This window comes from Populus nigra, chromosome 19 (genome assembly GCF_951802175.1).
Source record: "Populus nigra chromosome 19, ddPopNigr1.1, whole genome shotgun sequence".
In the NCBI taxonomy this organism is placed as follows: Eukaryota; Viridiplantae; Streptophyta; class Magnoliopsida; order Malpighiales; family Salicaceae; genus Populus; species Populus nigra.
The window spans coordinates 13,203,736-13,227,689 of record NC_084870.1 but is presented as its reverse complement, the minus strand read 5'-3'; the positions used below and the strand labels follow the sequence as shown (position 1 = coordinate 13,227,689).

General features: G+C 33.2%; 3 protein-coding genes and 1 pseudogene across 3 annotated transcripts; 1 reads left to right on the top strand and 3 right to left on the bottom strand.

The window, feature by feature from the left end:
- The first annotated feature begins 526 nt into the window (after positions 1-526).
- LOC133680235 (bifunctional nitrilase/nitrile hydratase NIT4B-like) lies at positions 527-3,293 on the top strand (annotated as a pseudogene).
- A 2,190-nt stretch (positions 3,294-5,483) lies between these two features.
- On the bottom strand, positions 5,484-8,852 carry LOC133679089 (uncharacterized protein At5g41620-like). Its single transcript, XM_062101595.1, has 3 exons — positions 7,766-8,852; positions 7,546-7,671; positions 5,484-7,099 (listed from the first exon to the last, which is right to left on the bottom strand). Exons 1-3 carry the CDS (start codon positions 8,171-8,173, stop codon positions 5,870-5,872), a joined length of 1,764 nt encoding a protein of 587 aa, XP_061957579.1. The 5' UTR covers positions 8,174-8,852; the 3' UTR covers positions 5,484-5,869.
- Positions 8,853-14,643: 5,791 nt separating this feature from the next.
- Positions 14,644-17,143, bottom strand: LOC133680234 (photosystem I subunit O-like). Its single transcript, XM_062103043.1, has 5 exons — positions 17,059-17,143; positions 15,948-16,020; positions 15,740-15,814; positions 15,453-15,632; positions 14,644-15,332 (listed from the first exon to the last, which is right to left on the bottom strand). Exons 1-5 carry the CDS (start codon positions 17,141-17,143, stop codon positions 15,242-15,244), a joined length of 504 nt encoding a protein of 167 aa, XP_061959027.1. The 3' UTR covers positions 14,644-15,241.
- Positions 17,144-17,329: 186 nt separating this feature from the next.
- On the bottom strand, positions 17,330-18,773 carry LOC133679886 (F-box protein At2g27310-like). Its single transcript, XM_062102612.1, has one exon. The coding sequence runs from the start codon at positions 18,682-18,684 to the stop codon at positions 17,668-17,670; it is 1,017 nt and encodes a 338-aa protein (XP_061958596.1). The 5' UTR covers positions 18,685-18,773; the 3' UTR covers positions 17,330-17,667.
- Between the last annotated feature and the right edge of the window lie 5,181 nt (positions 18,774-23,954).

Here is a 23,954-nt window from a genome sequence, read left to right as displayed (position 1 = left end):
TTAACTAATATCAATTCCAATCCTTCCTCCAAATATATAACTATTTATAATGTTTTAGCTTATCTGTATCTTTCGACTTAATAAATAATATATAACTTTTAAATATTGTTATGATTTCTTTTAATATTGTTATACTTTCATGCTATATTTCAAGAAGGCCACATGATAATAATTTCAATAAAGTACAAACTTGTAGAATAAGTAAGATTTAATTAATACACTAATCATGTTGAGATAAAAAAAAAAACCCGATATTATCTGGAAACTTATTGCCAGTAAAGAAAAGAAAACAATATTAAATATTTCCAAAAAAAAACAAAACAGAAAGAGAATTAATTGGCCATTAATCAAGCAAAACCTCATGGCAGTGTTAACGCATAACAGTGCTTGGTAATTATATACATGCGTGCATTTGCTTGTTTGTAGTAATTTGCTCAAGAAGAGATCAATATATGGTTCTCTAGCTCTCTTCACCGTGCTGAAGGGGATAAATTAATTAAAGAAAAAAGTTTATTGTGCCAAGGCAATGGGTTCCCTCCACGTCAAAGCAATTTTGCTTCTCCTGGCAATAGCCATAACTCCCTCTACTGCCTGGACTGTACGTATTGTCAATCGACTGAGCAACAAGAAGGTGTTGTTTGCGCACTGCAAGTCTGGGGATGACGATCTTGGCCCCCAATATATCAAGACCAGGGATGAATTCAAGTTTAGTTTCAGGGTAAACTTCTTCAGGACCACATTATTCTGGTGCAATATGTCCAAGGACAAGAAATCCCATGCTTCTTTGGATGTGTTCTGGTCGTTCTCGAATGCCGGGAAGCATGGTGGCTTTGATCTGTCCACCTGGGCGGTGAACGAGGAAGCCCTTTGGATAGTAAGAGATGATGGGATTTATTTATGGATGAAAACCCCCGGGTGGCCGGAGGATGAACCCTACGTTATTGAAACTCTGTTTCGTAGATGGGATCCAAAACGGTAACCATGCAACTCGTAATTATGGAGTTGATTTCCAAAATAAAGTATTTTAAATCTTATTTCATAATTATGAGACTCTGTTTCGTAGATGGGGTTCTTTAGCAGTATTTTGGTAGGTTTAAATTAATGGGATAAATTAATAAAAATATTTTGATTTCTTTAATTTTACCATTAATTAAGAACTGCAAAGTTATTTGAAATAAACTACCGTCTTATCTTTTGTTATTATTACTATTAATACGTGATCCAAGTACATTAACAAGAAAAATAAGCACTACCAGGAGGGATTTTTATTACAAAATATCTATACAAAATAAATAAATTAGCGATCATTCACAAATAGTCAGATCATAATATTGAAAAACCAATACATAACATATAAAAAAATAAATAATCAGTGCTTTTCAACAATTTTTTTAATAAAAATTATTGACAAAAATCCAATAAATACATTAGAGGTGAGCAAAAAAACCGATAAACCGATTAAACCGAGAAAACCAAAAAAAAATAACCAAAAAAACCGAACAGAAAAAAAACTAAATTAACCGATTAAAAAATCACAAAAAAATTCCGGTTCAGTTCGGTTCGATTTCTAAAGTCTGAAACCGATTGAACCGAACCGAACCGGTTCAATCAACCAGCATTTTAAAAAAAAAAGTATAAATACAAACATTTCCTAACCTTAGCCGCCGCGTCCCCCCCTCTCTGCATCTCTCTCACTTTACCCTCTGTCTTTGATTTTTCTCCCTTCCCTTCTGGATTTGGTTCCTTTAGGTTTTAATTTTCTTGTTGAGTCTGTGCCACAAATGGAATTGGAATAGTAGATCCATTCCTTTTCTTTTGTTTTTCATATCCGTGGATTTCTACAACCCCCTGCCATTTGATTAATTACAATGAAATGGATGAACTTTCCCTCGAACAATCAACGCTATGTGCAGTTGGACGTTGTTGTGGTCAAGGTTGTAGGAGAAGCAGAGAGGACCATTGGGGTTGTTGCGGTCAAGGTTGTAGGAGAAGCAGAGAGGACCATTGGGTTTGAACCGGTTTGGAAGGGAAAAAAATCGAACCGAACCGAAATTAATCGGTTTGAACCAGTTTTCGGTTCGGTTTGGTTCAAAAAATTAAAAAAAAAAATTGATTTGGTTGCTTATTTTGATTTAAAACCGGACCAAACCGGAAATACTCAGCACTAAAATACATCACCATAATACAACTAAAAAAAATTGCAATTCGTCACTTCAAAGAAAATTTGACAAAACTTTTTGTGATTACAAAACTTTTTAGTTTTTTTTAAAGGTTTTTTATTCAACTAGTATCAATCTATCCAATCTGCGTGTATAATAAAGAAGAATCAAGAAAAAAAAAAGAAAGAAAAGGCAAAGACATTGTGAGACTTGAGTTGACAATTCTCAGACAGTAAGTACGGCAGCAGACCAAACACTCTCCGCTCAGACATAAACATGGCTCTTGTCCCTACTGTCCCACCATCAGAAAGCCCACTTTTTGCAGAGGTAGACATGGATTCCGACCCTTCAGCACGTACCGACTGTCCGTGCCACTGTTGTTCAAGCCACCACCGTCTTCTATGATACTCCTGCCACTCTAGGTACTTGAATTCGTTATGCCCCAGAAGAAAAGGAAACTTTATTTTGTTTGTAATCATGTTCTAGTTTCGGATTCTTGTGTGTAAAGATTAGGCTGAGAGATTGCTGGCTGGGGCAGCCGGTTTTGGGTCTCAATTGGTTGTGTTTCCTGAAGCATTTATTGGTGGTTATCCTAGAGGATCAAGTTTTGGTGCTGCTATTGGTAGTCGTACAGCTAAAGGCAGAGAGGATTTCAGGAAGTATCATGCTTCAGCCATTGCTGTTCCTGATAAGAAAGACTGCGCCTAAGACCTTTTCTTTTTGTGCTCTTTGTTGTTGTCGATTGAATGGCTTGAGGAAGCATCGAAAAGTTATGCCAACGGCGGTGGAGCGTATAGTGTGGGGATTTGGAGATGGATCAACGATTCCGGTTTTTGAGACTCCGGTTGGGAAAATTGGTTCTGCTATTTGTTGGGAAAATAGAATGCCACTCCCAAGGACAGCAATGTTTGGTGAAGGTGAGTTATTTTGGCAAAATTGTATTTCCGAAATCACCATAGCAGTCTTGAAATAGCCATCATAACAGCAACACTTGTTTATGTTCCTTATACTGCTTGGAATGACAATTTAGCTTGACATTAGGGAGTAGGTGTTTGTTTGCGTGTGTTCCCGTGTCATTGAGTTGTGCTCTGTTCCAACTTTTATTTGAGCTATGAGTTTTTCTCAACACGCACTTTGCTAGATCAGCTCAATTAAAGGAGCTAATTCAGAGTTGTAGTTCTTGAATCTCTAAAATTACTCTAAAGTTAGACATCATTAGTAACAGAAGCTAAGCATTTTTAGTTTGTAGTTCTTGAATCTCTAAAATTACTCTAATCTAGCTGGTTTTACCAACTTGAGATTGCAGAATAGTTATTCTCTTCAATAATTCTACTTTGGTTTGAATTCCATCTTATTGTTCATAGGGACCCGTTGTTCATCCTTCTAAAATTCTAACTTTTCCAATATTGATTTGTGATACACCCATATTTAAATGGATTAGAAATAAAAGGAAAGAAAATGATAGAAAAATATATTAACTCTTTTTTTTATTTATTTTACATGGAAACAAAGGAAAGGTTATATCATTAAAAAAAAAAAAGGACATAGTTGTTTCCAGAAATTAAATCCGAGACTTGATGTCTAACTTGGATTTAGTTCTTAGTTATATCAGACAACATATTATATCTTAATCCATATCACCTAGTTTATTCAGTTGAGTTTTAAGAGACCAATTTCAAATCCAGTTATATAAATTTATATCAAGAATTTTTAAATAATTAAAAAATAAAACGATAGCGGTTTAATAAAAACATTGAACCTTTTATCTAAAAAATGATTCGGTGATCTATGTAGTTTTCTGGATCTGACAAGAGTGTAAAACTAAAGAAGATCCAATGTTTCGTGAATCAGGCGCAGCCGAGTTGATAGTTTCATGAGGTTGCCTATTGATGACCGTATTTATTGGTTTGATAATTTGCCAAGCAACTTCTCTTCCCTTTAGTATTCTCACTGCTGGTTGGTAAACAAGTCCCAAGTAGACTTCAATGCATCAGTGTCAGTTCCAATCCAAGAACTCAATTTGGGTCTGTGTGTGTGTGTGTATTGACAATACTTTGTCGCTTGAATAGATGTACATGTGAATTGATAAGTAGGAGAAATCAGACATCAGTACAAAAACAAAGAAACAATTTTACAGTTTCAATAAACTTCTCTTCCCTTTAGTGTTTACTTCTCCTTGATCCCTCTTCGAGGACTTGGTTCAAGTCCTCGTGTAAATCAAAACAAAACAATGCAGCAAACAGAACCTGTAAGGGAGTAGAACTTTCCTGATGATGAGGATGGTAGCGCCTCGCTGCCAACATCTCACCAAGCAAAGAAGGTATAAGCTCGAGCAAATTGGTCAGAATTGTCAGTCCTCTTGACACCGGGTTCAGCCATAATTTAACCATAGACAAGAAGATAAAGTTGAAACCTTGGTAGTGATGGAAATATATTGAAAAATAAATAAGGAGTATGAGTTTTCTTAAATGTAGGAATAGTTTTCTGGGTTGTGGGGATGGGAAACTTGTGAGAGATGAAGTTTAGGCAATGCCCTTTTGTTGTTCGAACCCCACACATTCATCTTGTGGTTCATCTCAAGGATTCAAGTCATGGAAGGGTGATGGAGCATCATGAAACTTGGAATACCCTTCCTGGTTTTTCTTTCTTATTTAGTCAAGTCTTTGTTCAATCCATGAAATGCATGTGGACAGGGGATTTGGAAATTAATCTCATGTAACCGAGTGAATGATATATGGCAAGAGATTAGAAATTTTTTCCAGCCTCATCTTCTTTGCTGCCTATAGACCATATTTCCTGCATCAATACAAGGGCCTAGCTTGAAAGAGTTAACTATGCTGGAAGGGAGCCAGAACAGTGACTTGACGGTGTCAGAAAATTTACCAAACATGTTACAAGTATTTATGGTCCCTGAAACTGACTTCATCTCAAACATCATGAAGATCAATAATAATTATAATCAAAGTTTGGCTGTCTCCATCATGTTAGTATGACGTTCAGGTAGATGTCATTATTCAACCAAAAAGGCAAATGACTTTTAAAGTATCTAAGCATCTCACATGGCTGCATTTTAATAGAAAATTATAGTGGCAGATAAGGAAATACCAACGCATTTCTCTTCCTGAATATATCTGCTATGTCAACTTCTCTTCCCTTGAATTCCCCATCAGACTTCATAGATTAAAAAAAATTGTTCAAAGCATCTGTTTGTTCTATTTTCATGGACTGATCTTCTGAGCAATTGCTGCAATTGCTTTACTTACAAAATATAATTTGATTGTTCCACACTGGCAAAATAAGGATACATACTGCAAAACTTAAGTATTGGTTGACAAGTAATCTCAGATCCATATAGCTTGTAAATGATTTGTATTTACATTTTCGCTTTTAGAAGTTGACTGATGCAAATGAATTTGACAGTGGGAAGGCTTGAATATTTAGGAGAAAGTGCAAGCATTGCTTTTCTGCAGGGAAAAGAAAAAAGAAAACATAATTTAGAACTAGTTTAATGTCTTGAGCTTGTTGAAATTCAACGATCACCTCTCATTCATGCTATCCTGGGCTTCAAATTATCCTCTTGTATCACAGGTGAACTATCATCTGAAACTACACTGCCAGCCTCCTGAAGAGGCAAGGATTTCCACCACACGGGAGTCGGACTGCAAAAGTTCTGTGTCGATGATCTTTTAGAACCAGATAATACATGGTCTTTAAGAGTCTTGACATATTTTATATTTCTTGATTTCATCTTCATGATCTTGTACTGGATAATGGAAGCTAAGATCAGATAACGTTTCCCTATAGAGCGTATTCAGACTTCCCTGATTTTCATTGATTAAGTCACAATCAGGACCATCAATACCATTGGAATTTCTTGTTTGCAAACAGATGTTTCCCCATTGAATATTATCGGAGATCGACTTCCTTCCCTTGAAATCTTTACCTCCTGAAAACCACTTTGGATTGTCTGGAGCATCACCTTCAGAAACATAACACCATTTGTAGCTCCTGCTGTTATTGTCCATGTTTAATTCAATGGAATGAAGATCACTGTCAGCTGAATCATCTCCATCATGAACTTCTCCGTTTCCTATTGCACCCCCTTCATTCTCTTCCCTCTCATCCTGCTGACATGATCCGAATTGGATTTCCTTTAAATAAGCCTCAAGCTCTTTAATCCTTTCATAATTTGGAGAACCATCGCCGTTTTCTGCACCTGCCTTTTCCTTCAAGTAGGTCTCAAGTTCATTTCTTAACCTCTCCACAGCTGCATTTTTCTCCTCAAAATGATACTTAGCCTCACAGAGCTTCATCTGGACTCTTTCTTCACGCAATACATCAGCAAGCTGAAGCATTTCCCTTTCTTTCTCCACCTCCTCCCTCACCTTTGCAGATTCTTTTTTCATTTCTTCCACCGCAGCTCTGTCTTCTCCAATACCTCTAGCCATCTCATCACAAACTTGCTCCAATATTTCTTTCGCCCTCTTCTCACTCTCAAGCTCTTTCACTGCTTTTGACAGAGATACCTTTGTATCTGCCAATTCTTTCCCAAGCTTCTTATTCAATCTCTCTGTTTGCCTTCGTAGTTTCCTCTCAACTTCAAGCTCTTCTGCAATGCATGCTATTGCATTGCGAATCCTATCCCGCTCTTTGCTCTTCCAAGCTGCTTTCTCTTCCTCAAAATGCTTAATAAGGTACTCAATCTCATTGTGGTTTGATCGATGTTCTTTGATCAATTGATTGACCAAAATGCAGGCTCGATTAAGCTCAATCCGAAGGGCGGAGACAAGAGATAAGCCTGATGGGTGCTTCTCGTCAAGGCCGCAAACATGATTCAGAACTTTCAAAAGTTCTTTGGAGGTGGTTATCCCATCACTAACATCCTTCAAACAGGTTTTAAATCCAATTGTGCGAGATTTGCCTTTTGGATGACTTTCAATCTGCATTTTGAGAGATTGGATCAGTTGTTTCTCTCATATAAATTGGAAAATGTTTGGTCCAGGATTTGAAATGCAATTCTGTAAATCCAAAATCTTTTTAAAGATTTTTTTTTTCCTGGATGAATAAATCTCAAAAATTGCATAATTGGTAGACTTCTAAAATAAATATCCTTAATGGTTGTCATTATCATAATTATTATTACTATTCCCCACGAAGATAATAATGCTGAAAGCTACCTTTTTGTTTTCTTTGTAAGAATAATGCTGAAAGCTGCACTGAATTTGGTGTTTGTAGTGTCAATTCAGTGACATTTTTTCAAGTACCACTATATGAAAATATATACCAGGACCATTTATACTGTTCCATTCTAATCATGTTATATGCTTTTGAGACATGGAAAATTATTTGAAAATGACCTCAAACACTAACAAAAGTTTTCACATACCGCCTCCATCAAACTGTCACTGCTAGCAGAATCCAAACCTCCAAGATGATAATCAGTAAGCTGAAGTCTTTTTGTAACAGCTGATGTTCTTGCCCTATGACTATGGCCTCTAGATTTCTCCATCCTCTGCATAACCCCCAAAAAAATCATATTTTTTAGTAAATTTCACATGAAAACATGGAAGTACAAAAAAGAAAAAAGAAAATTATGAATATCTCACCTCCGAAAAAGGAGTATAAGATGGATCTGATAAATGTGGCAACCTAGCAACTTTTTCTCTGCTTCTAAACTCTTTCTTGTCTTCCAGATTCTTCTTAACTCTTGGAGAAGGCATTCCATTGATTTCCCACAAAGTGGCAGCTAATTTTCTTGCAGAAACTGAGACTTCTTTTGCTTTGCTTCCATTTTGAGGTGGTGTGCACTTGGTGGACTCAGCATTCAGCATTGCCAAGGTTGGAGATTTTGAGCTTGTCATCCAGGTTGGGACAGGAGTAGTAGACCCACCTCTTTTTCCAACAAGAATTGCTCTCTTGAATCTGTATTTTTGGACTAAAGAAGATGATGAAGATGATGAATTCCCTCTCTTTCTTACCTTACTGTGCTGCTGCTCTCTGCTTTTTGCCTCCATAAAATTATATCACAATCCCAACAGTTCAGCAAAATGCCTTTAAAAATTATTACTAATAACCCTATAGTAGCATTCTCAAGATTGGAACAAGATAATCACTAGCATAAAAAAATGTTTTCCAGGGATTTTCAAGGATTTGAAAGATTTGGAGTTTCAATGAGAGATTCTAGCATATTTATGAGGCACATACACACGATCATGTTTCTTGGCATTGATGTAACAAGCAAAAAGCAAGAATTATGGTTGCTGCAAGATTTTCAAGATTGTGAAGAAACAAAACAAGAAGAGAAAAATAAAAGGTGTTAAGATCTAGCTAGCTAAGTGGTGGCACAAAACTCAAGAATTATGCTACTACTACTACAAGATTTCAAACTCTCAAAAAGATTTTAGAGATTTGAAGTTTAAAGTTGATACGAGTGACCCATCATCATCTCTTTGTTTACTGTTTTTGGCAAGTCCAAACTTACAACCGCCTTGAATTCCTCAAAGAACACTCAAAAAAAGGAAGAAAAAGTGGGAAATCAAGGATTCAAGAACCCAAAAAGGAAGAAAGGAAAGTGGGGCGTGGACAAACTGTCAAGAAATGGAATGTTATTAGCTGTTAGAAGGAAATTTAGTGGAGGTTTGATTCATGGATCTTGAGAGGGAAACAAAAGGCAAAGACAGGTGTTAAACACTTGAACAATGTATCGTTAGTGTTGCGGTCTTGTCTTGGTGATAAAAGAGGACAAGAAGACGACGTGGAGTACACGTGAGCGTTTTTGTTTAGTGAATCAGGGACGTACATCTGTAAATGAACGGTCAGGATCTTGACTAGGTTCATTCGTATTTGTTTGTGTGCTGGAATGTTTTTTTTTTTTTAGATTGTTCTAAATTTTTTTAATATCCAATCATAAATTTAGATGAACTTAGGGCTCTAATCAAGCTGAATTGAATATCATGTTATATAATTGATTTGACTAAATTAAATGTAGTTTGAAACAATTTGAAATTAAGATGAATTTTATGAAACTTTACTTTTAGATTTCACTTGAAAAATAATGTGTAAATAAGTTATGAGTGTTTTTTCCTAATTAAAAATATATGTATATATAGATTTATTACAATCATAAATTTGGGACTCGAATCAATTCAAACTATATATATCATGATATTAAATTGATTTGACTAAATTAAATTTATGTTGAAACAATTTGAAAGATATTGTGTGAATAAGTTATGAGTTATTTTTTTAATTAAATCAGGTGTATAAATAGATTGATTACAACCCTGAAATATTGTGTGAATTAAATGGAGTCATGAAATAATTTAAAAATTAAATTTTATGATTTGTTTTTTTAAATTTCACCTAAAAAGTATTGTGTGCGTGAATAAAGCAGGGAGTTTGTAAATGTGCGGTTGATATTTTTAAAGATTGATAGCAAAGTAATGTCACTTTGCCACAAATCAAGGGCCTAATAATAACCAAATGAGGTTATTTCATCAAAGCCAAACCACTAATTGTTTAATTAAGTTTTTCTTCATCAGATTATTTAAATCTCAACTCCAATTTTCTTTTTAGAAACTTAAATTTGAATTTGCTTTAGATTTGAAATTACTAACAATTTTAATTATTATTTTTTTTTGAAAGAATTGTGTATATTTCAATTTGAGGTACGTACGTATATAAAGTTTTTTAGTTTCCATACACCAAATATTAAATCTTTCTCTCCAATTAATTATATGGTTAATTTGGGATAGGGTATTATTAAGGACCTGTTTGGGAACGCGGCTGCGGCTGCGTTCCCAAAAAATTTGAATTTTTTTTTTTGTTAAAATTTAATATGGTTTGTACGTTTTAGATCATTTTAATATGCTGATGTTAAAAATGATTTTTAAAAAATAAAAAAACATCGTTGACATGTATTTTAACACGAAAAGTTATTTAAAAAACACCCGCAACCACACTGCTAAACACGCTCTAAGCCTTTCGCTGCTCCATTGTTCTCTTTGTTGTTAAAAGGAAGTTAAAGAACTTCTTCAGGCACGCACCTTTAGAAGGAAAGCTTTAACCACAAGACTACAAAAGAAATTATTTGTTCATTGGCCACTTGTGTTTGTATTTGTTTCAATAATATATGATTTGCATCGAGAAATGTTAGATTTGTGCTTAAGTTAATTGAATGTGGCATGAAACTGATTGATTGCTGCATCTCGTAATGAATTGAAATTGAAGTGCCCGTTTTGATTCAAGTATGCGATAATTTAGTTTGGACTGGGTTTTTTTTTTAAAAAAAAATAAGTAGTAATTAAACTAGTCAAAACTTAATTTAATTTAATAAATAAATTAATTAATTAAAATAATATTATTTTAATTTTTTTTAAAATGATATCGTCCGGTTTAGTCCATGAATCGCGCATAGGAACAAATTAACCACATAGCAAGTAACATTTAATAATTTTGATCGAGATAACAAATTCAATTTCAAGCAACAAAAATATTTCATTAAGGGGCTAAGCACCTGATCTTAAGATCTTAGCATGCAGTTGGCAAAGATTATATAAGATTATCATGCCGAAAATCAATTCATTTTTTCCTTTGCCATTTTCTTTGCAACTCTGGGAAAACACATGATCGGATACAACCTTGTCCTCCAATCCCACAACATAGCCCTAACAGGTCACGTTGTATGGATAGAAATTTTTTTAAAAAAAAAAACAAAACACTAAAACAAGGGCTTCTACACAGATATGACAGATGGGAAAATGTACAAGAGCAATAATTCCAGAGACCGTTTAATCGGCGCCAGTACCTCAATCAATGTAGTCGCTCGTATCCAAGAACAGCAAATTAAGAACTTAATGAAGGAGTACTGAGGTAGCTAGGAGAATATATATATATATATATTGCTCATTCGGACTAAAGTTTTTTGCCCTTAATTTTCCCGTTGTCTATACATATTTGATCAACAACCACATGCATGCATATATGGTTCCATTTCGATGAAAGTACTGAGATGAAATTGTGAAAAAATCTTTAAGATAAAAGACATGATCTTGCAATCAATGGAGGTTTTCTGCTTTTGCCTCCATGAAAGCTGCTACCTGACCACCATTTTTATTAGAAATCCTTTTATATCCTCTCTGCTGAGGTAAATTAAGACAAATACTGATCATAAAAAACGAGTACCATATATATATTGCCATCTGATCATGCGGTCAAGAAAAGCAAAGACTTAACCAGTGCGACGGAGGAAGGGAGGTGAGAGGGCCATGAACGTGATCAGGACCCACTAACGGCACTCAAGGTTTGGGACAAAAAGACACCCAGATCCTGTTGGACGGAGAGAGGGCCACCCCACCATTTGTCCCTTAGTAAAGGTATACCTAGCTAGTTTACTGCCTGCCAGGGGCATTAAAATGACCCTATCTTTTTACCAAAGAAAATAAATCAGGTGGTTCAGGTATCCATTATAGTCACCAACACCAGCAGATGCATCGTTACTTGATCTCTCATTCAATGGTTATGGTGGCCCTCGAGATTCCTAATCACTTGTAAATTTGCAGTGTTATAATTACAGTCGAGCTATTAACCTTATCATTTGGATGAAGTTTTAAGTTAAATTAAATCAAAGTTTACTTAGTTAAATTTTATCAATTCAGTATATTAAAATTCAGTTTTATTTTTAAAAAAATAAAAGAATATCATTTTTACTTCTTACCATGTCAGAATTTGAATTCAACATCTTTTTTCATAAAATATTTCAAATCAAAACTAAAATTTAATTTTATATACCATTAAAGCTTCTTATAAATGAGATAAAATTTGATTTAGGATCAATTAAAATAATTTTCATCGGATATTGTGGAATTAGATGAACCATATAAAGGTTTGAAAAATATTTAACACAAACCCATTTTACAGTAAATTATAAAAAATCTCTCTTGCACTAAGATACCCTTAATTAATGTTCTTACAATATCTAGAAAGGAAATTTAAAATATTAAAGGTGATTGAATTTGGATATATACAAAAGGGGGATTTTTAAAAAAAAATTAATGATCTCTGTTTTTCTGTTTTTTTTAATTTTTGAATTATCTCTATATTCTTGTATATGATGTATCACATAAGGTTATTGTAATTTACCATAAATATTCCGACGAAATATCATAATGGCTTAATTTATTAAATTAATAACACAGTAATTGTTGCATCATTGAGAATTAAAAAAAAAAACAAGCAGAACAACCGCCCTATATATATTATTCAGTTAAAACAAAGAGGAGAATGTTTTGTGTATCAACAATATTCGATCATGGTGTCATTGTTGGAGCAACCATGAAAGAAATATAATATTATTCTTCTTTTTTAAAAATCTACAGAATCTTCTGGGTGGGATAAATATTCTCCTGCTAAATCATTCTAGAAGTAAGCAGATCAAGAGAAGTGTACCTGTAATTAAATATATGAAAACCCATATAGTATTAAAAACTGTCATTAATTGCCAGTTAATTAAACATGATAATTAGTTGTCATATTGTCCGGTCGTGTTCTTGACCTGTTGATTTTACATGGATTAATACGTGGACAAGGATTATTGAACCACGTTAATATACATATTACTTAAATCATTCATGCGTTGGCCAGTACTGATAATCTTGTTTGCCTGTTTTAATATTTCTGACTGAATTAACTGGGGCGAAATTAATTGTATTTTTTTATTATTATTCACAGTAACTGTTATTAAATCCGGTCTAATAAATTAATTTAAAATTCAAATGACTTAAAATTTAATTTTTTTTTTAAACAATGTTTTTGTGATTTAACGGGATGAATTTAGGTTAATCTACGGGTTTGAACTGGGGTTTAATAACTTTGTAATATCGTGTATTGGCTGCTTTCAATTGGTATTTTCCGGCCTAGATAGCATGGTTTCTTGTGTTTTCTTTCGTTACTTTAGATAATGACCCTCTTGTCTTCTTGATTTAATTAATATATTGTAAACATAATCAACTATTGTTAAGAGTAACATTACATGTGACCATGGTATAAATTCATGCACCAGCATATGGAACAATATTTGTATTGAAATTAATTAAAAATAAAATGAGTTTTCTGATTGATGAAGTACCAAAAATTCAAGTAGTTTGAGAAAAAAACTTTCAAGTTGGATAGTCGGTTAATCAATTGGTTCTAACAATTTAATTCATTTTTTCCGGTCAATGAGGTTGATAGTTTGTATTTGATACTCTGTAAGATAAGGTGATTTATGGTTAGTACTTGTAACAAGTTTTTTTTATGGAGATAAGAACTCTCTGATGTTTAAATAAGTATTTTCTTTAGAAGGAGAAAATATAATAATATTATAAAAAAAATGCTCTGAAAATATATATGTAGTAGATAATGAAGATTATGAACATTTATTTTAAATGTCTCGTAATGTATTTATAACCTATGAGTTTTATTCTTTTATGGAGAAAAGAGGCTAGAATGTGATTTTATCTTTGTTATATTTTGAGTTGTATTGTAAGATGTATTCCACTTGTTTTATATAGCTAAAAGATAGAGACATGAGAAGTTATGATAGATTTAAGCTCACTCGAGGCTAGGCTTAGTACAATGTCAAGCTCACCCGGGAATGGATCTAATTAACATCAGACTCAACATGTCTCCACTAAGACGTGTTTGGTGTTAACATGTGATAGTCCAACGCACTCAAAAATATAATAAAAATTATATCCATATATGTGTTTTTGATCCAATATTTATTAATAAAAGTATACTGATAAAGTATTATTTCTTCACTTGTCTATTTATTTTAAATAACTTTGATATGGTCAATTACGTTCTCATAATTTTGTTATTCTCCTACAGAAGGGCCACTAATCATAAATGTGCCCGAATCTCCACATCACATTCTTGGCCCAAATCGTGGCGTCATATGTCGGCTTCTATGAGATCAGGATTTTCGTATTTCAAGATTTATCTTTTTTTTATTATTTATTCTATAAAAGGTATGGCGAGATTGGTAGCATATTCTCAAAGAAAAAGAGCAATCTATTATAGTTAATTAAGTCCATGGAACTTGCACGTCACAATTATGCAAGAGCAGAAAGAGCTGTTACAATTAATTATTTAAACGTTTCCATGACTCGATATGGTCAAAAGAGCATAGCTAATAATTTTCCAATGGAGAAGCGACGGTGATGGCTGTTTATGGATAAAATTTTTATTATATCTATATTTTATTCATTTTATATTTTAGAAAATAAAAAAAAACTGATATTCACATCTTACTTATCGAGTTTTAATTTATTATATATTCAATGTAAAAATAAAATAATGATATATATAATTTATTAGATATTTTACATATATATATATATATAATATACATGTATATCTAGGATTAGGTATGATCAATTGTGTTTGGGTTCGAGTTTAATAATATTTATATTTTATCTGATATTTATAAGTAAGATAATCAATTAAAAAAACCTATTTATTCAGGTCAAGTGATATTCATAAAATTTGGATTAAATTATCGTCATAAACAGAGGCGTTTTCCTCGGCTTAATGCATTTTTTTTCCCTTTTTAGCAATATTTTACCCCAAACAATAATGCATGCAACACAAAAATGGGAACAATTCCTCACCCACTCCTTTTTTTTTACCCTTCAATTGGATCATGGCTAGCTAGATGCATAATACATTAATTATACATACAAATATTGTACGTATGTATAACCAAGGAAGAGAAAAAAGAAAGTGCTTTTGAACAAGTAGAAAAGAGTTATTACTGTTTGACATTGCATTTTAAAAGTGATTTTAAAAAATTTTAAAATTTTTAAAATTTTTAAATTTTATTTGCTTTAAATTAATATATTTTTGATATTTTCATATTATTTTAATGTGTTGATATCAAAAATAATTTTTAAAAATAAAAAATTATTATTTTAATATATTTTAAAATAAAAATTATTTTAAAAAATAACCAAGCCATACTATAAAAAAACACTAAAAGACACAATATAAATATCATGCATAGAGAGATTACAAACAAAAGGCAGGCTAGCTAATACTTAAGTTTAGAAGTACTCATCAGTCCTTCCCTTGAAGCCAATTTGCCCGAATGTAAGGCAAATGAATAGCCCTAGGTGCCAAGTCACCAGCCATAACCTGCTCAATTTTCAAGACTCAAATCAACCCTTTGCACCTTAATTATCTTATAGTCTTTATTAGAACTCCTTGAGTTAGCATTTGACAAAGCAGGATTTTTAATTAATTATATGTGCTTACCAAAACTGGGAAGTGAGAGGAGGAGGTGTAGGGAAGTGAGCAAGCTCAGTACCAATGCTCTCAAAGAAGAGACCACTCAAGCTCTTGCCGCCGATTGCTGGGATGCTTGATGGTGCTGGCCACCCTATCAATCCAAACCCTATCACATTCAGGTCTTTGCGCAGCCAATCCCTCTCAAAGCTAACACGAAGAATTAAGGAAAAACAAATTAAACAACCATTGATTACAGTTGATTCATCAAATTTTCAAAAAATAGCTGCATGATTATTATAACATTCGGCACTTGCCACATGAACTTTCCTCCATGAGTACCTGCTAGCCTCAAGGGGCTTCTAGCTGCAACCGGAGATTTCACAAATATCCTGAAAATATTAAATTAGAAGTAAACTGCTATGCTTCCTTTCAGTGTGATAAACTCACCTTTTCAGCTTCAAGAAATTAGAGGTGAATTGCTAAAGAAACTAAGTACCTGAGCTAAGGCAGATTTTCTTTGGCGAAGAAGCGCGAGAAGGGGATGAAAGTGAGCTACTGCCCAACCCTGTAACAGCTGATGAGCTAGCAAATGTGCCTTAGTAGTTTTGTTGCTGAGGAAGGTTTAACTGTACCGGAAACGAACGGCGGTGGTGGTGATCGACGGGGTCAGAGGACTTTGTTCTGTGTGAGATGAAGATTTTTTGTGGAAGAGAAAGATTGCATGGATGTGCTGTGGATCAATGGCATGTTGCCACGTAGGATTTGCATGGATAAAGTGGGGACAGAAATGGTTTGATTTGATACGGAAGAAAATGCCATCCACAAACTCTCTACTTGTGGAACGTGGAGTAGTGAAGATGGGCTGCTCTTTGTGTTTTGAACTTGGCCCAGATTGAGATCGGGCAAAAGACTGTCAAATTGTGTTGAAGGCTGCTGTGTGGGTGGTGTCGAATTAAGGAGTTCCGCTCTAGCCCAGAAAAGTCCGGGACAGAGTGACCCAGCTAGAGAAATTGTTTCATGAAAGCATTAAAGAGAAACAATTTCATTTATAAGCTTGTATACAGGAAACATAAGAGACGGAAATAAATGATAATGGAGATAAATAGAATATATCTTTCTATATTTTCTTATTTGAAAGAATAAAAATTCATTTTAAAATTATTCCAAGAACATATTTATTTAATTTTATATCGCTCTTATTTTAAACGCACGCATTTATATCCCAAGATATTGTCGAAATGCGTCTCTCGATTCTTTAAGGTGCTGGCAACAGATTCATTGAATTGGGGGGAGAGAAACACAGAGCAGCAAAAGTGGCCAAAAAGGCAAAGATGGCAAGATGCCGGCGCGGCTATAACTTACGTGTCGTAGTGTGGCATAAATAATTCTCAAACCACTCAACTGTTATAACTTACTGGCCGGCTTCTTGCTAGCGCCACATCGCCCTTTCTTCCGCCAATAATTAGCTGTGTGTGTTCATGTGTAGTGCAAGAACACTCTAAGATGAAATGAAAACAAAAATGATAACAGCAGAGCAGCTGTAATATATAACAAAATTAGCACAATGGTCTCCCTGTTTTTTTTTTTTTTTTTTAGCATTCTATGTTTTTGCAATCCCATGGATATGATGTACCAAAAACTTGATTCAAGAGGGACTTCTGTGGATACATTAATGAAGAAACGTATCCACAGAATTCTTCTTCTTCTTCTTCTTTCATATTCTTAATATTAGTCTGGTCTAAGATTTTTAACTCGATAAATGAAGAAATGTTGTTGATGTCATATCAATCTCTTACACGAATTATGATTAATTATCTAGTTATAAGATGGATACATGAATCTGTTATTGTTTCAACTTTCGCGTGCTGCATACACTGCCCGCCACCATATAAGAACACCGGAAATTCACAAGAAGACACAGTGAATAGATAATCAAAGTTTGGAAATAGTACACCAAGTCAATAATCAAACAAAGACAACTTCACTGGTTTGAAATTGTTTAGAGCCAATCCAATTGATAATTCAACAGGTAGCATGCTTGTTCAAACCTGTACAGCACTTGGACCGCTGCTTTATCTTTCTTCCTATTCGTTTCAAATATAATTAATGAATGGATAAATACGACTAAATAGTCAATATTCCCTAATTTCTCTTTACTTCCCTCTAATTTTCTTTGTTATAAACATTAATTACCATCACTATGTATAAAAAACTTTACCTTTCCTCTCTCTTTTTCTTCTTTTTATCTAAACAAAATGAAGGTCCAAAAGGACACAAAAACAGCAATCCCTGTAGCAATGCAGGCCATGTCCAGAGCCTTTTCCAATTTCTTCATCCTTTCTTTCCTCTCCTTCTTCCTCTCAACAAATTCCTCGTACCTTCCTTTCCCTTCTTTGCCACCTCTCCCTTTCCTCCTCTCCCCCCTCTCCATTGCCTCTTGCAAAATTACCAAACCATCCTTCCCAGTCAAGTTCTTCCCTTCCATATCCTCCATTACCATACTTACCTCTCTCACCTCCACCTCCCCTCCTTCCTTCTCCCCACAACAAACCATCACTCCACACTCCACATACTCCTTCTCCCCCCCGTCTCCGGCCATGATGGTGGAAAACTTCACCATCACTTCGCCAGTTAGCCAGTGCCTCTGCACTGACACCGGCCTCTCGCTTGACAAATTCATGGCCCTTCTCCCTTTTGGATCAATCAAAATCCAACTTAACGTTATATTCTCTTCAAGCTGCTCCACGGGCAATTCCTTTTCACTTGGTTGGTTTTGTATCCATGTCTGCACAAACTCTTTGGGCTCGAGTAAGTCAAGCCTGAAGGGAGAGCTCTTGAACCAATCAGACAAGGTCTCAGTCGTTTCAACTTTTGAGAAAATTGGAACATTTTTGTAGTAAATATCAACTGCTGAGACAAAGCATTCAGTGCTTGTAGTCGGAAACGATGAGCTATGGTGGTTGTGGTGGAGGAGAGGATATGAGTCAGAGAAAAATGACCGGTGGCCAGAAGGGAAGGTGGGTATGATGCTTCTAACAATCGGATCATTAATAGATGGCCAAGTAGAAGTGCAGATTTTTTGCCAGAGTTTATCTTCTGTGGAGAGAGCATGCAATTCTGATGATGCACAGGCTGTAGCAGCTAGAGTTGGGCCATCGAGGAGGGTGAGGATATGGGTTTGGAGGATGTCAGGGTGGAGAGTAGAGATGGTTCCACCTTGAATGGTGGTTGGTGGTGGTGGTGTGGGGAGAGCAACCATTGATGCTTACGAAGTTGGGAAGAATTTCAAGAGTGGAGGTTTGAGCCGAGCGAAGAGAGAGGAAAGGATCTTATTGAATGGAGGGTTGGAAGAGTCAAGGGTGGATTTTTATAATCTTATTTAGGAATTTTCTGCTAGACTTCCTTGCGTTAATTTTTTTAATGTGAAAGTCCCGTGACGGTTTTTCTTATAATATAATTATAATAAAATTCCTGATTAAGTTATCATAAAGTTTGGATTATAAAGGAGGTCGTGAAAGTTGGTCTAGAAATATTGTTACTATTAATATTATAAAATAACAAGTTATTAGAGAGGGGGAAAAAAATAAGGCGATTAAAAAACAGAGTAAGATTCTCATTTCTTAATTAAAAAAATAAGAATTATAACTTTAAACCCTAATTATTTTATATCTGATTTATCCTTGCTATCTTCTCAACTTGTTTTAAACAAATTTGATATTAACATGTGCTAATCAGTTACTTGGGGGAATTTCAAATAATTGAAGAATTATATGGTTATTAATTTTAGAATTTATAAGATTAATTGAGATGTAAATAAATTAATCTGGATATCCATCTTAAAAAATAAATAAATAAAAGTTATTAAAATACTTTACTTAAAAGTAACCGAAAAAATAATATTCCCAGAGCACTTTTAGGTGAGCTTTTCACTATTATTTCTAAGAGCGGGCACGCGCAAAAGAATTAAAAAAAAAATAGTAATCTAATTTTGACTGTAAAATTAAACTATTCGGTGGCACAAAAATAGGTAGAAAAAGGATCCCGTAGAGTTCCATCTTGCATTCAATGAACCATAGGAGAGATTTAAAAGTAAACAAAAATGGAGGGCTGGCTACAAATCAGTTCCCCGTCTTTAAACTAAAAACAAAACCAGTTCTTCAAGATCTAAAGCTTTACGATTTGACCCCGATGATCAACCATGACTATCATCCATAGATTTGTGAAGGAAGACCAGCATGAAATGTCAGTGAATGGTAGTGGACTAGACTGCAAGAATTTAAACAGTAGGTATTGATTTGAATGGTAGTCGACTAGACTGTAAGATTTTGAACAGTAGGTATTGAATTGATTGTTTTGAATCAATTAATGGTAATAGACTAGACTGCAAGATTTTGAACAATAGGCATTGATTTGATTTTTTTAAATCAATTAAAGGTTATATCATTTTCAATTGAATTGGCTACAGGATGAAATTAAATTATCACGAGATGAACGAGTAAACATTTCAATTGTTGTAGGTGAATAAAGATTGATATTTGCATAATTAAAACTGTTTTAGTTTGAGACGGTTCTTTTTATAAAGTTAATTTTCTCATGTCTTTTTATAAAATAATCACGATAGATTATTAAATAATTCATATTTGATTATCTTTTTTGTTTTCATCAGTCAATTTATGTTTTGTTGAAAAAGAATTAACACATGCGTGCAAACCTAATTTTAATATAGTGCGGGTTGGTTTTTTCTTTAAAAAAAAACTAATTTTTTGTTTTTAAAAATGACATGTCATTATAAATTTAGACTATCAATATTTTTTTATTAACGTGAGTGTCTAGATCATTTTATATGTACTTTTTTTTTTAGTTTAACGTGGATGTTCGGGTCAGCTTGCGCGTATCTTGACTAATCCCACGGGCCCTGAAGTTAATAATCATGTAAGTCTCCAGTGGCCATCATATGAGCAACCACATAGCTTGAACCTGAGATCACAGAAGGAGCAAACCTCTTGATTCCAAACTCTTATCACTGCCACCACATAGATGGTTAACTATCAATCTTGTTCTATGTATATCTATGTATTATGTAGGGCATGATACATGATCATGATACATGATCATGGGGCTGTGGAATGAATCCAAAAGAGGGGCTGGGGTATCATGATTGCCCGATGGATTCATGAACATATGTTGAATCCTAATAGATCACGTTTGTGTGATTTAGGAAAATGAAAATAATAGATGAACATACAAATAAAAGCTAAACCGGTTTTAATTTTAATATGTAATTTTAAGAGTGTTTACAAGTGTGGTGGTGGTAGCACATTAAAAAAATTTAAAAATATAAAAAGATTTAATTTAAAGTAAAAAATAAAATAATTCAATTTTTAAAAAAATATTTTTGAAATGTAAAAATAAATAAATTGTTTAATAGATAAAATATAAAGTCAGGATACTTTTAGAATATTTTAATAATAAAAATAACCCAATTATTATGGGTGTTTTAATAAAACGATTAGCTTTACAGCATGTCAATACCAGTATCTTAATAACCCGTTAATTTGTCAAGCATCAGCGGAAAATATAGCATTGAAGGTTCTGGTGTGCAGAGCCGGCCGATGGCAACGCCGGTAAATGCAGGGAACAACCAGAGGAACTTGGTTAGATTTCACTTTCTTGGCAGTAAATCAGCCAATTAATTAGCTGCTGTTTGATGTAAACACTAAACAGACAAACAACTTTGTGAATATCTATTGAATGCTACATTATTACGGGACAAGGGCTCTTGCAATCGCTGCCCTTGCCCATCCTAATTTGTAATGAAGACCAAAACTAGCTAATCACTTGGATTTACTTATGTCTTCGTTAATTAAGGTTGTAATGACATGGTTTTAGTTTAACCATGGATCTGCTGCATGGCTCCTGTTTCTTGTTGCAGTGCTGTCGATATTGTATAAACATTCTTCCACACCAAGTTGTTGGTCGTCGCCATCATCATCTTGAAATTAATGCTCATTTGATCTTTGACAATAGCAACTTAAAGCTATTCAACGGGAAAAGATTAAACACATACGTCAGATTACACAAGTGTTTATTAGTATGTCATTAATTATTTTTTAAAATATTTTTTTTTGTTTAAAAATATAACAAAAAAATAATTTTTTAATTATTTTTAATAAATAATTTTAAAATACTAAAAAATTCATTTAAAATAAAAAAATTCATTTATTTTTTAAAACATATAAACAAACTAGCTTTAAAGCTCGTAGCATAATTCAAAAGATGCAAGTTCATTATAAACCATTAGTTTTAGATTTGGCTTATTTTAATTAAAGATTCTATAACAATTTATTTTTCTCCTCATGCTCTCCTCTTAATCTTCAGTCAATCAGAACTTAGTACTTGTATCTTAACAAAATTAGTTAATTCGTTCATGTAATATAAAAAAATAATCAATTAATAGTTTGACCAACATTGACCATAGTTAATTCGTTTAATTATTATTGTATAATAAAAAAAATATACATAAAAAGGACAATGATATATTTGATTTGAAAAACAATAATAAAGATATAAAAATAAATATATATTTAAACAGTTTTGAAATGAATTTTTGTTTTTTTAAAAGAGAAATAATTGAAAAACATGTCATATCTATTCTAAAATTATCTTTTTTTTTTTAATTTTATACCCATACGTACTAAATAATTTTAAAATTGCAGGTGGGGGTCATCAATCAGTCAAGAACGACTGTTCAGCCTCCACCAACCCCTCCATCCCTGCACTAAAATCTAAAGTAGGATTGAATCAATTTCATTACTTTATAGTTGTAGGTTTTGAATCCATTAATTAATTTGAAATCAAGGCCAATTGATTCGTAGAAGACATTAATTTCGTTATCTCACAGTAGTTTTCTGATTATTCACATCAATTTACACACAAAAAGTCAGCCATGGCATGCTTAATGTTTTCCCTTCCATCATAGAATATTGAAAAAAATACAAGCAGCCAGCTCCTTAATTAATAAATGATCAATGAGAATTTAAAGTGGTATATCTTAACTGGTTAGGTTCTAAATTTACTCTTTAGAAGTCACTAATTTAAGCCCCACAAATTTTAAGGTCACTGAAGGCTTATATAATCATTAATTTCAGGGCCTGTAGGATTAATTAAGGTACACGTAAGTTAACCCGAATACTTACGTTAATCTAAAAAAAATCAACGAGCTACACACGCATTCATCATTATTCATGTCCAGAAAGACCAGGATGATTATATAGTTTATTAAGAGTTGAAAATGCTGTATGATTATATTATTAGTTATTCTAATACATATTATATACATATATGCAAAATTATAAAATTAATCAATATCGAGATGCACATTGTCTTTTTTTTGGTTATTTGAGTATTCCTTTCTTTTAATCAACAAACCATTGAATACTTGCCTCTCGTAATCTTAATTTCTCTTCCAACTAAATAAATTTCTTTCTCATAATCAAGTATTATTTAATTTCAATTAGGATCTGGATATTTTTGTTTTGTTTAATATTAGTAAATTTCATTTTATAAAATTAATTACCTGTTCTCCATTCAATAACTGCTGCTTCCTAAAAATCTCAGAAGCAGTGGAAATTAATATATTGGGCATTGTGACCTTTAAGAACTGAAAATAATAAATATCTAAGCAATAAGGCTAGTAATTAAAACTTTTTTTTTTAGATTAGCATGGTGTCCGGATTAGTTTGCTTTCATCTCAATTAATATCATGGGTCTTAAAATTAACAACCATGTAAGACTCTAGTAATCTTAAAATGATTCAAATTCGTGATTATTGAGGAGCAAACCTAATATCTAATGAGTTAAGCTACCCTTCAGGTTAATTAAAATCATTTTAATTCAGTTGGTAAATACAACAACCTATTAAATTAGAGTAATTTAGTGGATAACTTACAATCTAGTCAAAACTCAAATTGATTTTTTTAGGTAAAAAGATACTTTTAAAAAGTAAACATTGCTGCAATATTAAAATGGCTATGATTCATAATTCAAAGTCGCCCATTAAAACGTGTAAAAATTTCTTGAAGTACTGTTAATAGTCTCCTTCTAACTGATAAAGAGAATCTAATGACTTTCCTTTATGTCTTCTTTTCTAGAACTAATCAATCTCATGTAGTAAAATTAAAATTGATAGTTAGTGATAAGAGCTTGGGATCAAGAGATTTGCTTTCTCTGTGGTCTCAGGATCGAGCTCTGTGGTTGCTCATATGATGGCCACTGAAGGTTTACATGGTCATTAACTTCAGGGCCCGTAAGATTAGTTGAGTTGCACGCAAGCTGACCCGGACACCCACATTAAACTAAAAAAAAATTGGCTTGTGACATCATGATCATTCATGTTAACAAGTTTAAAAAGCTAGTTATTTTAAAGTAATTTTGGGAATTTTAAGCACTTTTTTTAACCCAATGAAAACTTTAGTTAATCAGAGTCATGTAATAATTTTTTCTGTAAAACGAGTCTTTTGTTATGGTAAA

Excerpts from the sequence above, each read along its gene's own strand:
- LOC133679089 (XM_062101595.1), bottom strand. The coding sequence starts at position 8,173 with ATGGAGGCAAAAAGCAGAGAGCAGCAGCACAGTAAGGTAAGAAAGAGA. Across the intron at positions 7,672-7,765 it reads CTTATACTCCTTTTTCGGAG|AGGATGGAGAAATCTAGAGG; the intron begins GTGAGATATTCA and ends GGGGTTATGCAG. Across the intron at positions 7,100-7,545 it reads GTGACAGTTTGATGGAGGCG|ATTGAAAGTCATCCAAAAGG; the intron begins GTATGTGAAAAC and ends CTCAAAATGCAG.
- LOC133680234 (XM_062103043.1), bottom strand. The coding sequence starts at position 17,143 with ATGAAAGAAGAAGAAGAAGAAGAATTCTGTGGATACGTTTCTTCATTA. Across the intron at positions 15,633-15,739 it reads CATGGAGGAAAGTTCATGTG|CTTTGAGAGGGATTGGCTGC; the intron begins GCAAGTGCCGAA and ends TCTTCGTGTTAG. Across the intron at positions 15,333-15,452 it reads CCTCTCACTTCCCAGTTTTG|GTTATGGCTGGTGACTTGGC; the intron begins GTAAGCACATAT and ends AAAATTGAGCAG.
- LOC133679886 (XM_062102612.1), bottom strand. The coding sequence starts at position 18,684 with ATGGTTGCTCTCCCCACACCACCACCACCAACCACCATTCAAGGTGGA.